A 12,905-nucleotide genomic window follows, 5' to 3' on the forward strand; every position below is an offset into this window, starting at 1 on the left:
AAGTAGACACACATGTCCTACATGACATAATAAATATAAGTTGTCATAGGACACAAAATTATCATGTAGGACGCATATAAAACGAATGTGTCTATTTGTTCAATTTTATTTAAGTTTAAGTATCTACTTGTGCACACCCAAAATTAAATGGTAGAACTGCAAGTTAAGGTCAAGTTAAAAGCCACGTTTGTATATTAGGCCCCATATACTTTAGTGTGACATTAAAATGTAATTTTATTAACTTATCCTTTTTAAGATGTAGCTCTCTAGTAATTTATTTGTTAAATAAAACTTTATTTATTTAAATAAAGGTAAAATCAAAAGAATATCATGATTACGTCAAACACCACTTATTTTAAAACAGTAGCCCCTTCTGAATTCTGATCATCTGTTCACATCATTGACCTTGTCAACTTATTCAAATAATGAAACTTCCTAATCAATCTAAATCTGTACCTATATGTTGTTAAATTAAATATGCATCCATCATCTGCAACTCTTGCATAACACAAAGAAAAACTTACTACTAAAATGCAAGGCATTAAACTTAAGATCCCGAAATTTTCAGATTTAGAGCAGCCATCATCAGCTTGAATAGTTCTTTCGACTGATGATCTATTGATGGAAATTCTTTTACGCGTACCTATAAGATCCCTTCTCTGTTTCAAAACCGTATCCAAATGTTGGCTTTCAATCATTACTCATCCACATTTCTCTGTCCTCTGTCATCCCAATCCAAATCGCGCAATAAGCCTTTTCTTGACATGTCCTTATTCTCTTCCAGCAAAACCCCAGTTCGATTACGTTCATTTTGATAAGAAAAATCCCCCAAAACCACCATTTAAGAATCTCAAATTCATTAAAGACTCTTCTGGTATTAGTGTTCTGCAATCTTGCAATGGACTAATGCTCTGTTCCAACTCCCCTTCGCGTCTAGCTAAAACAAATTACTATGTTTGCAACCCCACTACGAAACATTACACAGCACTTCCAAAATCAGTTCTTGAAACTGAAAATTCTAAAATTCATGGTATAAGCTTAGCTTTTGATCCTGCCAAGTCTCCTCATTACAAAGTAATATGTGTTCATGATTCTGTTTCGTCTCCTCAACATTATCTGATTGAAATCTACTCATCTCAAACAGGTTTGTGAATTTCATAAGTATTCACTAAAATATAAAAAAGTTACAAAATTATTTTTGTCACAGTAAAGTAACTAACTAAGCTCTTACCTTTTTGTGATAAACTAGAAGGTAAGATATATTTTTACTAACTTAATATGTAATTACGCGAAGCATCACTTAATATGTAAAGTTCAGTAAATATGACAAAAAGTAGTTGTGTTATTTATTTATTTTTATAGTGGATAAAGTTTAATGACCACATGTGAAATTAACTCGAAACAGGGCCATGGAGACTACCAGGTGATCCATTCATTGCTGATGTTAATTTCTCCAAAGGGGTTTATTGGAATGGATCAATTTACTGGATTAGTACTATTGGAAACTTGCCTTGTTTATATTACAATCTTGATTTTGAGAGGTTAGGGGTAATACCAATGCCACATTTTCTAGATGATCAAGGAACCATTAATGTGCACAAAACACAATTCATTTTGTCATTACTTTTTCAAGTTGCAACAAAACAAAGTAGAGCACTTTTTTGAAGCATCTAATACTCTAAAAATACATAGTTGTTATATGAAGATTCACAAACAACAACCAAGCCAGTGATGGAGCCAGAATTTTCAATAAGGGGTTCAAAATGAAGAAGTAAACACACGAACAAGTTGAAGGGGGTTTGACATCTACTATATATACATTAAAAAAAACTTTAACCATGTATAAATAGTACTCCCTCCATTTCAAATTAATTGAATTGTTGAGACATTTTTCATTTTTTCAAATCAACTTAATTGTTCAACTTTCAAGACTACTTTTAGAATGTTCTTCCAATTTTACCCTTCATTACTTAGTATTGGAATTAGTTATATAATTAATGTTTAGTTATTTTAATCATAAATTTGACAATAATTAATAAAGGTGAAAATGGAAAGCTATACCTAATAATGTCTTAATCTTCTTTTGTTAAAGTGTGTGAAACACCTCAACAATTCAATTAATTTGAAATGGAGGGAGTAATATTTTCCGCTGAACCCCCTAACAATATGTTGGTTCCGCCCCTGACAACAACAACAAACTCAGTGTAATCCTACGGGTGGAATGAAAATTCATAAACATGATTTCAAAATTGTTAATGGCAAAAAAACTCCTCTTTTTCTACAAAATAAGTACCCTTTCCTCGTGTTCCTCATAATTCATGAACACATACAATGAAAAAGGGTAAATATGCTCTACCTGTTAGACGGAGAGGGTATACATATATATATATCATTTATTTAACTATAGGTATATCTGGTCGAAATTACAAAATTAAGATGTATATATACCACTTTTCCCTTTATATATTCATGAATCATTATTCTTTACAAAAGTTGCAGAAAAAAGAAAATAAATATCATTACTCATTCTACTTACAATGAAAATCAAGAACTTCTTGCAAGGCAAAAAACATGATTTTAGAATTGCTAATGGCAAAAAACTCTTCTTTTTCTACAACAATAATAAGCAGTGATAGCTGCAATTTCCTCCATTTCAATTTGTTTGCTATACGTTTCTTTTAAGACCGTTTAGAAAAGAGCATTTTTTCTCCTTTTGACAACTCTTTAATTTCAATTTTTCAGGTGACATATTTAATACACAAGATTAAAGTTAATTTTGATACACTGTACACTTTAGTTTAAGATAACATGATTCAAAATTCTTCTTTACTTTCTTAAATTTCATATCAAATCCAGACAAACAAATTGAAAGAGAGGAAGTACATAAAATTCATGAACCAACATCTTAACAACAACAACAACATACCAGTATAATCGTACAAGTAGAATCTAGGAGGAGGGGTGTACCCAGACCTTACCCTTGCGTACCCTTAACATATATACATTGAATTAAAATTCTAACCTAGATGAACAAATTAACTTTCCGTCCCTTAACATAAGATGGCTCCGCTACTACATCCAACTTCAGTCGTTCTCTAACAACTTCTACATCGTCATGCTACACGCCACGTAAGTCCTTTTTCTCGGTAGATGATGTTTAATCCTAGACATTAGAATTTGTTGCAAACAATCCTATAGCAAAGTGTCGTATTATTTCTTGATAAATTTAGATATGAGTCTTCACTGAAGGCAATGAATAGTACCTGAGATGGTGATCATTCTTGATAAACAACTTTTTCATAATTACTAAACACACATAATTTATCACTCAATTTTAAAGATTTATACCTGTTGATGACTTGCAACTTACACTAGTGAGACCAGATACATTCAACACTTCAAGTATATATCTCTTTCAAATAACATCCTGCATATTTCATAATAATGTAATTTTAATTTAATCACTACTATAATATTTCAAGATCAAGAAGAAATATATGTAAAATGATAATTTAACAATAAGATAAAAAGGCATAATACATATATTGGACCCTAAACTTGGCTTCAAATTTTAACTTAGACCTCCAACTTTCATAGTGCACAAACAGGCACTTTAACTATCCAATTTTTAAATAAATAAACACACGAGTCCTACTTGGCAAAACGCATGATGTGCACTTATTCTGCGCGAGTTAGGAATAATTTTTTAGGCCCACAATGGTAAAAAAAACTGTTGAAATGACAACTCTACCCTTAATGAATCCCTTTTATATATATCTTTATATTTCCAAATCAAAATCTCATTTTTTCCCTCCTCTTTCAAACCAAGATTTTTTTTCCTCTCTTTAGAACGATTTCTGCTCATATTTAGTGCAAATGACTTCTAATTTTTTTTGTCATTGTGGAAAAAGAGCTATAATGAAGATTTATTGGTTTGCAAACAATCCAGGTCGTTGGTTTCTTGGATGGGTCAGGTATGGTTCCATTTAAGACATCCTTATTTTGTTTAAACTTTCAAAAGGGCAAAATTGAGGCATACCTGGACTAAATTGAAGAAGATGAACATATGAACATCAGCTTCAGCAAAAATCTTGAACCATTTTTTCCTTTGATTCACCAGATTTTGGTTGTTTATTCTCACAATGCGAATCTATACCTTGGACGTGGCCGGCACTCGAGAACCATTAATGGTCCCCAAGCGAACCCTCATCTTGAATGACTACAAGCGGAAGACTAACTCAAGCATACAAAAGCCTGAAACTGAATAAAATTCAATAAACTCAAATACTCAGCTTTAAAGAAATCTGAAAAAAATACTCAATAGATAACTAAGATTTTGTAAAACCAACTCAAAGAGGATACATACTAAAAACTACTCAACTTTATCTATCTATGAAGCCTCTACTATTATAGAAGGATATCGGGACAAGACCTACGACATCTGAAAACTACAAACTGTCAGATAAAGGTGAAGTCCTCCGAAATATAAGAAGGCTCACCAAAGCTGACTGGAACATCCCATGACTTCAACGAAACGCCTGTTGATGATCCTGAATACCTGTATCTTCATCTTGAAATGATGCAAGCCAAATGGCTCAGTACATGGAATGTACGAGCATGTAAGGGGAATTCTTCGCAACTCACTCAACTCAACTCAAAGAAATAGGGATCAACTCAACGATAAGGTACCCAACTCAGATGTAAGATGCTCAACTCGAAGAATACTCAACTCAAGTGACTCAACTCAAGATAAAGCAACGATAAAAAATGCAATACATGGAAAACTTTTAAAACAGTAGATCACAACTCAATGTATTGAAAAATACAATAATAACTCAACTTGTATAAAAATACAATATACTTTGTTTGTTTGTAAAAATACAAAATAAACTCTATGGGAGATTCTCTAACCGACAACCATCACTATGAGTTATGTGATGATACATCGTCTTGCCCACGCTGCCAGAACTGTCTTATACTTTGCCCGGGTTTATGTCTTACTCACTAAGTGGATCCACTAGTCTATGCTAAAAGCATTAAAGAATCATATAAAAAGTATGACCCTTTCTACCCACGTCGGCTACATGGTTTATGGGGGCTGTGAGTTGTATGAAATCTCCACCATATCGGTGCTCAATACTAGTCCCAAAATATGCTTAGCTCATTATGTTTTAAAGAAAACATTCCCTCTTTCTGTGGTTTGAGATTATTACTCAAAAATCTTTCTATTAAAAGAGATGGTACTCGAACTGCTCAAAAACTCTTTTGGAAATCTCAGTTTCCTCTCATCTTAAATGTGAAAACATTTACTCTTGGGAAACCTTAGTTCCCATATATCATTTTAAAGAAAAATGAACTCAGCTCTAATCTTCCTCAACTCAGTGCTCAAGTCTTTAAAATAAGTTTTAAAATAATTTGTAAAAAGACATCTTAAAATAGGGTTCATGCTGAATTATGGACGTGAACGACTCAATTCAAGGTTTTCAATAACCATGCATAGAATTCAATACTTGGAACTCAACAATTCCAGAACTCAAGGAGTCTATGATACTACTCATCTCAAGAATGCTCGACTCAGGGGGGGATGGGGGTTCATGTGGGAATTATGGGCATGAACTACTCAACTCAAGGGCTCAATAATACTTCTTATCTTAAGACTGCTCGACTCATAGGGTTCATGCGAAATTATGGGCATGACTACTCGACTCAAAGACCTTCATGGGTAATATGTAGTAGTCCCATGATTAGGAATATAATCTCGAAAGGATTAAAACTCAATGCTCAAGAACTTAGAACTTGGAGATACTACTCCTCTCAAATATACTCAATTGATGGAGTTCATACGGAAGTTATGGACATGAAAAACTCAACTCAAGGGTCTAAATAACAATATGTTACTCATGTATACAATTTTTCACATTCTTATACTTACTTCTTCAAAACTTAACTCAAAATCCATAGTTGATCTTAAAGGATTCACAATTGAACTCAAAGGCTTTCTTGAAACTCTACTCTTAACTCTTTCTTGAATTTGAATTATGAATTCAATTTATGATTCATGATATGAAGGATATCGATGATAATGTAGACTCATGAATACATTCTCCTCATTCTCACTTGCTCGAGTCTTGAAATAAGCTATTAAAAATTGTAGAAGACTCCTCAAAAAGACTCAAAGGACTTTCTCAAAAATGTTCGAAAGAACTCTCAAGACTTGACTCTTAACTCTACCTTGAATTTGAATTATGAATTCAAGGTTATGATTCATGTTATGAATGATTTCTAGGTGTTTAGAAGTAGTTAAGAGTAGTTAGAATCATAAGGGGTGAAGATACATTTCAAAGGAACTCAAACAGGACAACCGGCAGAAAAGGAGTGGGACCAGGCGACCCTAGCGCATTCCTAGCGTGGGGCACCAGCCCCTAAACTTCAAAGGCACTATCTTGGCGCACTTCCCTGCTAGCGCATCTATGGCGCGTCGCGCCACCATTCCCCTAGACAATTCCAATGAATTTTTAACTCGTTTTCTGACCTTAATTCGAGTAAAATCTAGTGGTTTCTTCTCCAATCACTTAGAATCGAATACCCAACCTAAGTACACACTAATCTACTCAAAACGACCCTTAAAATCATTAACTTTCATCTCAAGAATTCATCAAACCCCAACAAAACAAGATTTAAAATGAAACTTCAAGAACACTTATCAAGAACTCATCAAGAACTCAATATACCCAAACTTATGGATGAAATTCGTAAAAAGAAACTCAGGATTGCGTGTGGGTGAACGAACCCAACACTATGAAAACTTACATACCTCTTAGGGATCAAACCCATGGCGAAAATCCACAACAAAACTCAAGAATCTCGACGAACGCTTTGATCCTTTCCTCTTTTCTCTTCTTGAACTCTCAACTAAAACCCTAAGCATAGATTAGGATTATAAAACTGAACCTAATCAGTTTAGACACCTAAAACCTTACTAAAAATGAATTAAATCTGATTGGATAAGGAAAAGACCAAAATACCCCTCACTATTTTCAGGTAACTTTCCTTAATGGGACAGCATGACTTCAAAAGGGCATATCTCACTCATCCAAACTCTAAACTTAGAAAACTCGGTGGTCTTGGAAATATAATTCAAAGATCTTTCATTTGATATCTTATGGGCCACCTATCTCATCCTGTACTGAAAGTTATGATTGTTTGAAGTTGACCCAAAAATTGAAAGAACTTACGAATGACTTGAATGAACTCTCTTTAGTTCCTTTTGGAACTCAAGGTGCTATATCTAGTAGCCTTAACACTTGAGAAATTTTAAATTCCTCAGAAAAATCCTACTCACAACGAAGGATGATTCATGTCTTAGTTCAAAAAATTTCTAGGGTGTTACATTTATCCTAGATAGGGTTTTGACTTTTTGAGAGACGATCGGGTGAAATGAAAATGTCTTTTACCCTTTACCCTTGTATATGAATTGGAACTAATTTTAATTTCTTTTAGTTCAAAAATCGACGTGTAATATATTTAATTAGTTCGCAGCAATTGAGTGGCTCGCTAATACACGTGAGAGCGTCTGCATTTCATGCTCTTTGGCTGCAAAAATGGCGTGTTTATTTATTTAAAAGTTGGATAGTTAAAGTGCCTATTTATGCCAGATAAAAAATTGTCATATGTTGCATGAATTCCACGTTGTAAAGAGAGAGAAATTTTTTGTCATATTTGTTCCTTTTTATACACTTTATAAACAATCCCCAAAAAGAGGAAATAAAAACATCAAAGAGTTCTTTTTAAAAAAAATTAAAACTAACATCAAAGAGTTCAACTAATATCACTAAGATTTTTTATATTATCAAATCAATCAAAAAATATTTATAGGTTACAATATTTAATATTTATAACGTAAAATGTATATATTGTAACAAATCTAGATTGAGAGAGGAAATTGAAGTCTTTAATCCTTGAAATATTGATAAGTTTTTTTTTTATCCTTGTAGTATATTATTAAACATATTTAACTTTCAATTAATTAAAATGCATAACATATATTTTATCTTTCAACTTGTGAAACCTTACCAATTTAACAAAATATTTATTTGTAAATTATTTATGTATAAGAACTTCATGGCTTTTGAGAATGAGAGCATTCAAATTAATACTTCATCTCCTACATCTACTAATCGAGTTAAGAAATACACCCAAGAAGTTGAAACAAGTAAGATCTTTTCAAATGTATTGTATTTTTTAAAAATCTATTGTGTTTTCAAGTTTTTGATAAACTTTTATATCAGGTTTAGTGGGTCCAGGTGCTATAGGAAAGGGACTAGAGAAAAGAACTGGATCTTTGAGCTCCTCTTTATAAATTTCTGAATATGAGGTGGGATCTTTCAACAAGATTGTTGTTTTTGCTAATGATACTCATACTAAATGCACCCAATTGAGTTCTACCATGTCTTCTAGTCAAGAAATGCAAAAAATTAGTAATTGAGAAAGAGGATATGCATGAAAACCAATGTTTCATTGCCTCCATCTATTGATCAAGTTATGAAACACTCTCAAACAACATAAAATGTATGATATTTTGAATTCATATGTTATTAAGTCTTAGAAATGAGTTTGATTGCTATAGTTTTTATCAAATTATGCAATTGTAGGTTCATCTAACCCTACAAAAGTAAAAAGAGTTCGAGGAATCAACAAGTGCAAAGAAGTTTCTTCACTTGAAATTGGACAAAAGTTGAAGGTAACATTTTACAATAATCGAACGGTTGGAACAAATAGCAATCTTTTTTCAAGGCATTTGGAAAAAATTGTTCGTGATCGTAACATTTGTCCCTTGGGGGTATCATCGTGGAATGATATTAAGCAAGAAAAATGGAATCACATGTGGGAAGCTGTTGAGGTAACAAATATACACCTTATTCAAATTCTTTGGTGTTACCTCATACATCACATGTTCTTGTCCATATAGCAGTTGTTGAAAAGCTTTTGAATACATTCTACACCTGATTCTGCATTATATCTTTCATTAACGGAAGTTTCAAAAGTAATGTACACTTGTCGAATAATTTTAACATTTCAATTTTAATATACACCTGACAACATATGATGCCTCTTCATTTTTTGAAAATAATAACTCAACTCATGTTTCAATTGTTGTAGCCTAAATTTGAGAGTGCTAATATGAATGATCATCGTGATCATATATTGGAATGGATATGAACAAGTTATGGAACAAATGGAGAGGACACTAGCATGCAAAATATGTGAAGGACAAGCCAATCCAACAGTCTCTTAAGAATGTCCCCAGTGGAGTAGACAAAAAAGAGTCGGAATGGTTAGTAAAGGAACATTTTCTTTTGAAAGTTTTCAGGTACTCATACTGAGTTAATAGTTTACTTTGGTACTCTTTTCCATAGTTTGATTTTCCTCCTTAGCACCTAATATACCTAAAACCAAACCTAAGTATAGAACATGTTTGATACATAGTGTACTAGCATTCTAGATGAACCAACTAGCTAACCTATGCCTAATTACTTGCACTAGAAGCTTATTATTGAACAAATATAGGCAAGAAGCACTAGGAAGGCAACAAATCGAGCCAAGTTGAAGATGCCTCATCATATTGGTAGCAAAGTATTATCATAAAATTATTTTCCTAAATGGAATATTTACGAGGTTTGTGTTATTTGACATGTTTGACTTTGTTGTGAAGGGTGGGAAAGATGGCAATCCACCAGATTTGGCAACTATTTTCTTTGAGACTCGTAAGAAATGTAACAAGCTTGTATATATATATATATATATATATATCTATCACATTCAATGTCCATGTTGTCTTAGGCTTGCATATTGTTTCACCATTGACATGCCACTCTACAATAGTTGCAGTCTATTTCTGTATGACAACAACTTAGAAGACAACATTTTATTTGATATCATCTTCTCAATAGTTGGGAGACATTTTTGTATTGAAAGTTTTCTTGTTGAAAGTGGTATTCCCAGAAGACGAGCATAATTTGTTAACCATTTGTTTCCAGCTAGTATATGTATTGGCCATGTTACTGTGCCCCTTCTTGCAGGATCTGGACATGTACAAAAAACAGTTACTCAATTTCACTCGGATACTCCCAAATTTTTATCTTTTGTGGCTTTTCAGTATCAAAACAACACAGACAATAGCAAAAAAGAAGAATGTTATTTAAGATGTCATACCAAATATGACCTTGTCTAGGTTATTATCCGCCATGAACTCATAGACTAGGAATTTTTCAGCTCCATTAATGCAGTATCCCAACAACTTGGTTAGGTTACGATGTTGTAGCTTTGCTATTAACTTGAATTCATTTTCGAACTCAGTAAATCCTTGGCGTGAAGTCACGTCTTGATTCTTCACTGCTATTACTACTCCATTCTCTAGTACACCCTATAGATATTATGTATCATTTGGGTATTAATTATGTTGTCTGAGTTACTGTAAATATGCATTTTCATGCTTGTTGAAAAGAAATAATAACCTTATAAACATTGCCAAAGCCACCATGCCCTATCTTATTAGCTAGCAAGAAATTGTTAGTGGTTTCAGCTAGATCACTGAAATCATATACAATGACATTAGTGCCCTGCAGCAAAGCTCCTTGAGAATTTACCGGCTGATTGATTTCTGGTTCATCTGCTCAGATAAAAATATTATTTTGAGAAAGCAAATTAATCAGAAAATAATGGATGTGAACCATACCTTTATATGAGTATTAGGCTAGCTATCTTACTTAGGTCATGTGTTTGCTAAATAATAGTGCTCTAGTGAAACTAAGCTTAGTTTGTAATGAAGAATTATGAAAATAATATAATAGCAACGCAAGGTGATTCTTTTTACCTAGCACCTTTGTCCTCATTCGATATAGAACCCCAACAGTTATAAGCAAGATAGTAAGTAGTGCGAGCTCTGAGATTAAAGGAGCAAAAACTATCCATTCCTCTTTAGCATCTGCAGTTGGAAACAAGTGCATCTGTCCATAAGAAAGTTAAAAGTGTTAGTTGTTTCTTACTCATAAAATTAGGCTTCAGCTTTGAATACACAACTTAATTTATCATATTTTCCAAAATTTCCTACCATTTAAAAATATTACAAAAATCCCTATTTTCCTCACTCTCTCTCCTAATCTCTGATACATTCCTCAAACTCTCCACCCACATCTCTTAATTTCCCCAAAATCAGCCCAACTTCCTCAAAATCACGCTTAACTTCATCAATTTCCAATTCTAAATAAGGTAGAAAAATTTGTATTCAGACCTATCAGTATTCTTCACAAACACGTCTTTATCAGTGGGAATGGATAGATTTAGTGGCGATTCTGCCTGCATGAATAACTATGAATTCAAACCAATATTTGATGCCGGTATGGACACAATTTATTTCACATTCTTGGCTTTGAATGTGAAATAAATTGCGCCCATACCGACAATAAATACCAAATTGATGAAACGGAAACGAATTGATATATTAAAACTTACCGAATAGAGGTGTGAAGAGATATAAAATTCCTTTACTATTAACCAGAGATCTCGAATTCGAGTGACAAGGACGAAGAACTTCTTGTAGATCCACTTTATCTCTGTTAGTGAATCTGTCCAACATGAATCTATGTAGATCAATTTTGAATATTGAATACCTAAAAGAGGAGAGAGTTAAAACTTAAATTCTAATAAAAAAGTTTTTATTTGGAAGACTCAAACTTTCATAAACAAATAATAAAAAAAAAGAGGTGGATGATTATCTTATCTGATTTCCCAAGTTTATTTTTATAAGCAATATTAGACCTTTAATAAAGTTAACATTGATACTCTCGCCATTTTATTTTATTTGACCTTTATTTTAAAAATGAATTTTTAATTTTATGTGTTTGTGTTAGCAAAATAAATTTCAAAACATCATAAATAAGATTAGTTTTGTAAAATATGTCTGTACTTAAATATTTTTAAAAAAAATTGTGACAGGTCAATATAAGTCAAATAATATGATATGAATAGAATATATAAATAGAGAAACAAATATTTAATTACATCAAGAAATACAAAGAAAGAAATTAAGTCAAAGGGTTTATAAATAAAGACATACATAAATCTGTAATTTAATCAAGTTCTACAATTAATTATTTTACCATTGAAAAAGTCTAGAGTTTTAATATCTTATTTAATTTGTCGTTTGAACATTTAACTTGTAATTAAAGTCATAAATTGAAATAAAAGAAGAGATTTGTATGATTTATTATTATTATGTTGTTATTATTATTATTATTATTTTTATTATTTTTATTATTGTAGTAACAAGAAAAAATGATTAGCTCATAAAACAATAAAAAATAGATGGAAAAGGAATGAGTAGGTTTTTACATTCCAATCAAAATTATTAAATTTGCAATAGAAAGTTGAAGGTAGAATCTCACCTTCGTCTAATGGAGCTCCAAGAATAACTACATCTTTGCTCATAAGATATTGTTGCTTCAAGGATTTTTTACTTATACTTAATTTTTGAGGGTCAAAATATATATGAATCTCTCTATATCTCTTTCCTTTTCTTTTAGAAATATCATTCCTTTTATAATGGTGTAGTGCATGCTTATTGTGTAAATTATTCTCAAGGACTCCGCAGTCACGAGAAAACTCATTCTATAATTTCTCCCACGAAATTTTACACCTTGAGTTTTTGTTTTGATTGGTGAGCCACACCAGACATCTTTGTTGTGTTCTCGAGGACCCCACACTCACGAGAAACTCATCTTGTAATCCCCTCACATAATTTTACACCTTGAGTTTTTGTTTTGTTTTGTGAGTCACGCCAAACATCTTTGTCATGTTCTCGAGGACCCCACACTCACGATAAAATTTATCCTATAATTTTCCCCTCG

General features: G+C 32.3%; 1 protein-coding gene and 1 pseudogene across 1 annotated transcript; one reads left to right on the forward strand and one right to left on the reverse strand.

Moving 5' to 3' along the window:
- The first annotated feature begins 459 nt into the window (after nt 1-459).
- Nucleotides 460-10,202, forward strand: LOC125867196 (F-box protein At5g07610-like; annotated as a pseudogene).
- Nucleotides 10,199-11,635, reverse strand: LOC125867199 (cysteine-rich receptor-like protein kinase 19). Its single transcript, XM_049547623.1, has 5 exons — nt 11,512-11,635; nt 11,170-11,259; nt 10,874-10,984; nt 10,515-10,669; nt 10,199-10,423 (listed from the first exon to the last, which is right to left on the reverse strand). The coding sequence occupies exons 1-5, from the start codon at nt 11,633-11,635 to the stop codon at nt 10,199-10,201; spliced, it is 705 nt and encodes a 234-aa protein (XP_049403580.1).
- Nucleotides 11,636-12,905: the final 1,270 nt, after the last annotated feature.

Source organism: Solanum stenotomum, chromosome 6, assembly GCF_019186545.1.
Source record: "Solanum stenotomum isolate F172 chromosome 6, ASM1918654v1, whole genome shotgun sequence".
In the NCBI taxonomy this organism is placed as follows: domain Eukaryota; kingdom Viridiplantae; phylum Streptophyta; class Magnoliopsida; order Solanales; family Solanaceae; genus Solanum; species Solanum stenotomum.

What these genes read in the sequence shown, in the direction of transcription:
- LOC125867199 (XM_049547623.1), bottom strand. Translation starts at nt 11,635, where the DNA reads ATGTTGGACAGATTCACTAACAGAGATAAAGTGGATCTACAAGAAGTT. An exon ending in TCTCTTCACACCTCTATTCG is followed by an intron (nt 11,260 to 11,511) that starts GTAAGTTTTAAT and finishes TACCTTATTTAG; the next exon opens with AATTGGAAATTGATGAAGTT. An exon ending in GGGTGGAGAGTTTGAGGAAT is followed by an intron (nt 10,985 to 11,169) that starts GTATCAGAGATT and finishes TTCCAACTGCAG; the next exon opens with ATGCTAAAGAGGAATGGATA.